General features: G+C 37.4%; 1 protein-coding gene across 1 annotated transcript; it reads left to right on the plus strand.

The window, feature by feature from the left end:
• The first annotated feature begins 598 nt into the window (after positions 1 to 598).
• On the plus strand, positions 599 to 4,611 carry LOC149812458 (non-specific lipid transfer protein GPI-anchored 9-like). Its single transcript, XM_089993052.1, has 3 exons — positions 599 to 938; positions 1,597 to 1,704; positions 4,499 to 4,611. The coding sequence occupies exons 1-3, from the start codon at positions 599 to 601 to the stop codon at positions 4,609 to 4,611; spliced, it is 561 nt and encodes a 186-aa protein (XP_089849178.1).
• The last annotated feature ends 620 nt before the right edge of the window (positions 4,612 to 5,231 follow it).

The raw sequence follows: 5,231 nt of genomic DNA on the forward strand, positions 1-5,231 counted from the left end.
TTCATAAAAAATGTCATGACGGCCGAAAAAATGAGCTTTTAACTTTTGTGGCAAACATCCTTCAAATTTGGAAACCATAGCCATTTTATGGTGACATTGATAGAGCCAATATAACATATAAAAAAGCACAATATTAAAAATGTTACAGGGATATTAATTTTGTTTTAAAGGCAAGCTGGGTTAGGCAAACCCCCCCAGTATTGCAACTGTATCATTGGGTTTTGAACATGCAACGTCCCAAACCCAAGGTGACGTGCAGTAGGTGCTCCTACCAGACAAGCGGGCCCCCGTTGATTACCACGATATTAATGCGAGTATCTTTATACCGTTCTTATCTCGTATGATCTATATATGGGTGCGTATTATATATTTTTATTTTTATGTACTTCCGATATCATGATACTTTCCGAAAAACACCATTTTTCTTTTTTGAAATGTAAAGATATTTTCCCTTCCTGGGTTTTTCCCGCGAGATTTGTGACATTAAAGACTTATGGCTTGCGAATCTCGGCCTCGAAAACTTCTCGTATAAGGAACGACGACAAACAGAAAAAAAAAGAGCCTCTTCTTCTTCTTCTTTTTGGCAAAAGAAGAGGTGATGGAGAAAAAAAATTTCCTCTGCTGTTTGGTGGCGTCGGTCTTGTTGGTTGCGGCGGTGCCGGTGGGCCGTTGCGCGGATGGAGATGACGGTGGGTCGGTGGCCATGGAGTGCATGCAGAAGCTGCTGCCCTGCCAGTTTTACCTCACGTCGGCATCTGCTCCGCCGGAGACGTGCTGCGGGCCTCTGAGGAAGGAGCTGCAGGACGACGAGCCGTGCCTCTGCCAGGTTTTCTACAGCGATCGACTGCTCAAGGGCCTCAACATCAGCCGGACGCAGGCGCTCGATCTGCCCAAGCGCTGCGGCTCGCAGGCCAACCTCTCCCTCTGCGAAGACAACGGTATCATCCTTCCCCGCATTAATCTCATTGGCCTTAGTCTTTTCTCTCTCCTTTTCCCTTTCTTTTGTTATGTTTGAGGTTGGTTTTGTTCTTCCTTTCAAATTGGTTTCACTCATCGCCTATATATGTTATCCCTATCTTCGCACCCTTCCTTTGGATTCTAATGACGCATGTTGTTTTGATCAAATCAGACTCAGGTGATATGATCTACATCATTCATTCAGTGAATATCGACATTTAAATAGCTGAGATCCCACTTACCAGATCTTTTGGCTATTCAAAACTCAACCGTTGACAAAAACACAAATTTTGTAATTTAAAAAATCATATAGAAGAAAAAATACGATCCAAGAGTCTATTCTTATTGGATGGACCATGCCGGATCAGGTTTGGCTTGAGAGAGAGAGAGAGAGAGTGGCGGGCGTTTGATTGTGTTGATAGGAATGTCCACGGGTTGCTGCTGTCCGCGCCTCCTCACGTGTCCAATACAAACGGCGAGGGTCAGCGCATCAAGGTATCCTGCAGCGTTCCACCCCTCCTTCCAGGGCTGTGTGGTGATTGGAACACTTGGGACAAAAACCAAAAAAAAAAAAAGATTTATAAAAAAAAGCATAACACTAAGACAAAAACTGGCCTTGTCCAAGACAACTCTCCACAGGTTTGCCCTTTTGGGTTCTTTGGGTTAGTGTACGTCTTGGTCAGCTACAGGGTGTTTGTGTCAGGGAAAAGACGGTAGCTTTTACCCTGGAGCTCTCTTCCGCGGAAGGTAAGTCCGACCACCCCCACGGGAATCATTACCGTGAAAACGGGTCTAACATTGAAAACCAGCTCCTCTTTCAGTGGGGAAAGAAGATCTCTTGTTGTCCATGTCACAGTGATGGGGCGGGGTTACGTGGGTTTTTGCTGAAAGCCTCCATTTTTTGTGACATTCAAACGGCCCCTAAGAGCAAATGGTGGACCCGTCACGTAACTGTACAGTGACAAACCTTCAGTTGGTAAAACCCTTGAGGTCTTTTCTACAAGAGCAAATTTCATCATCATGTTAAGTTATATCCTACGGTTAAGATTATCCCACATTCTCACTTGAACGTAACCATCCAAATGCATCAATTGGATGGCTAGGGCCATCATAGATCATCTGATATCATAGGCCAAGATAGGAATTGTTTGCACTCTGCATGGGATTACACCCAGCTTTGTCCTTGTGGTAACTTGTCACATCCACTGCCAAATAGAACAAAGCCCTTGTAGGCATGCTGCTTGCAATTCAGCAATTTACATTTCATATACACTATACTTGGGATGTGGTTATTGGTTTCAAAGAAATTATATAACCTTAACTGGAATTGATTTTCTTGAGATTAACACACACACACACGCATATATATGCTACTGTGCTCGGCAACGGCCTACTCCCACCCACTAGAAATTATAATTGTAGGTTGCATCTTCTCAGTCAAACCTTATAGATGTACTTAACAGAGTTTATTTGATATTTGAATAATATTTTTTGGACATCAAAGTGGGTTTTTTTAAGTCATAAAATTTTGATACATTGTGAAGACTTGATTTTTGAAGATCTAAAAAACTTTTACATTTATGCTACAATCACATGATCCAAAATATATTTTTTAGTAAATAATGATTGTAGATCATATCTATAGGCTGTAATCAACGAAAAAGCACTTAATTTTTTTGAAAATTGGAAGCTTCTATTAGGTGGGAGTAGGTGCTTCGGGAGCACCCATCATATATATATATATATATATATATATATATATATATATATATATATATATATAAACCTCTTCAATGAACACTTTATTGGATTTTTGATGTTTTTTTTCAAACTCCAACCATACAGATGTGATCTATATGCTTGTTTTTATGAGAATAAGTTCTCGGAGCATTTGATTCTGATGCATGAATAGGTATTTATAAGTTTCAAAATCAATGACATAATTTTCATAATTTTTTTTGGCTCCAAATACCATTTTATCTATCCAAAATTCATGATTCAAGTTTCTATTTCCAAATTTTGAAAAAAAACACCAAGAAAAATCTATTGACGAGGTTTGGGCGGGTTTTCATTCCTATATATATATATATATATATATATATATATATATATATATATATATATATATATATATATATATATATATATATACACGAGAAACCTACCCTATAGAAAACATACCAACTCTACCCACTAAGAATTTTTTCAGTGATTTTTTTTTCAAAATTCTAAACTTACAGATGTGTTCAACATAATTGATTTAGTAGAAATTGATACTTTGGTTCATGCATTTTGGATGAAAAAACGGTGTTTGCCTCAAAAAATTATAAAAATTGCATACCTATGATTTTTGAACCTTATAAAAGTCTATCCATGCATCAGAATCAAATGATCCAAGTGTCAATTTCTAGTAAATTAATCATGCACTTATGTAAGGTCAGAATTTCTAAAAAAAAAACACCAAAAATTCATGATCCCAAGCAATAAGGTACCATTTGGTAGGGATGCAATCAGGTAGCTTCCCATTGCTCTCTCTCTCTCTCTCTCTCTCTCTCTCTCTATATATATATATATATATATATATATATATATATATATATATATATATGGGTATTTATAATATTAGAACTAGAGTGTGGATTGAGATTTGTTTTTTTTTTCTTAAATCTAACCATACGGATGTGATCTACATGCTTGGTTTTGGAGGGACCCTCTTTTGAATCATCCTATTAGGATGCATAAGCGGATTTTTTTAATGTTTGCAAATCAATGACTTAGAATTTTCATAAATATTCAAGCATCTAAAAATCATGTTTTTCATAAAAAAAACATGATCCAATAGTCGATTCTTAGCAAATAGGTCATGATGAACACATCTACAGGGTCTGATTTGCAAAAAAAACATCAGTATAAAGGCAACTGGCAACTGTCAAGTAGAGCTTTTTCCTTAGAAAAAAGATGAAACCAAAGTTTTATTTGTTGTCCGGGTCAGACATGAAAGGTTCGATTAATATATGGAGCCAGGTATGCTTTGTGAAATTTCATACTAAACCCGTGACCGACCCGAGTTATGATTAAGATCCACAATTTTTCAATGTACAAACTATAAAAAAATATTATTTTATTGGGTATGTTCGAGGTCTGGTTTATGTAATCCTTATAGGATTCGGGTATGTTTTTTCTTACTGTGGTTCGATTAGACCCGGGTCTGGACCTGATACTATCATCTCAAATAAGGTTTTGGTCTGGTCCACCTGGGTCCTAACCAAACCCAACCCGTTGACACCCTTGAATGTACTTCATTGCTGCATGAACATCAGCCTCTCCCCCATCTAGCTCTGGCTGCAAGTTATATTGGATTCTTCCTTCCTCCTTTACCTTTTTTAAGCATGTTGCTTTTTTTTTTAGTATATATTTACACTGAGAAACCAGCTAAACTGGCTTTGCCGGCTGTACTTACAGTCGCTGTCCTAACTCTCATATTCAAGTAGGCTCCTGGTGTTCTTAACTGAAACTTATTATGCAATTGCCTAATTTACAGGGCCTCCAAGCATTCCGGCCGATAACCCGAAGAGCTCGGCATCGAAGATGTTCGTGTTCATGGGCGCCTATGGTTTGGTAGCTCTCTGCATCGTGTGGTTGTCCTTCGCGTAGTTCATTTTATGATTATTAATTTGATTGTTTTTTTAATCTAATGGATTATTGCTGAGTTTTCCCTGGATTTTTAATTGGGATATATTATGTTTGAATTTGTGAGGTAAGGCATTTTTAGGGCTGGTAAACAAGCCAAATGAGTCGAGCTCGGCTACAAGTTGAGTGGAGCTCGTGATGAGCCTGAGCTAAACAAACTGAGGTCAAGTTGGCTCATCTTCCAAAATATACATTGTTTCAAAGCTGAAAGTAACAGTATTTAAACTCTAGATGTATTGAGGCGTGCTTGAACTGACTTGTTTATAAAAAAATGCTTTAAAATTGAAGTAATAGGACTGAAACTCTAAACTTATGCGAAATGAAAACCTACCCAATAGAAAACTTCTCAAAGCTATCCAATAAAAAACATTTATCTGATTCTTGGCGTTTTTTTTGAAATTGTGACATTTCAGCATGATTTGATTTACTAGAAATTGATACTTGGATCATTCATTTTGGATGAAAAAAATGGTATTTGGTGCTTAGAAAATTTAAGAAATTGTAAGCCGTTGATTTTTTCAAACCTTATAAAAACATATTCATGCATCAGAATCAAACAATCCAAGGACTGATTCCTATAAAAA

The sequence above is a fragment of the Nuphar pumila genome, chromosome 17, assembly GCF_984573655.1.
Source record: "Nuphar pumila chromosome 17, dmNupPumi1.hap1.1, whole genome shotgun sequence".
NCBI classification, from domain to species: domain Eukaryota; kingdom Viridiplantae; phylum Streptophyta; class Magnoliopsida; order Nymphaeales; family Nymphaeaceae; genus Nuphar; species Nuphar pumila.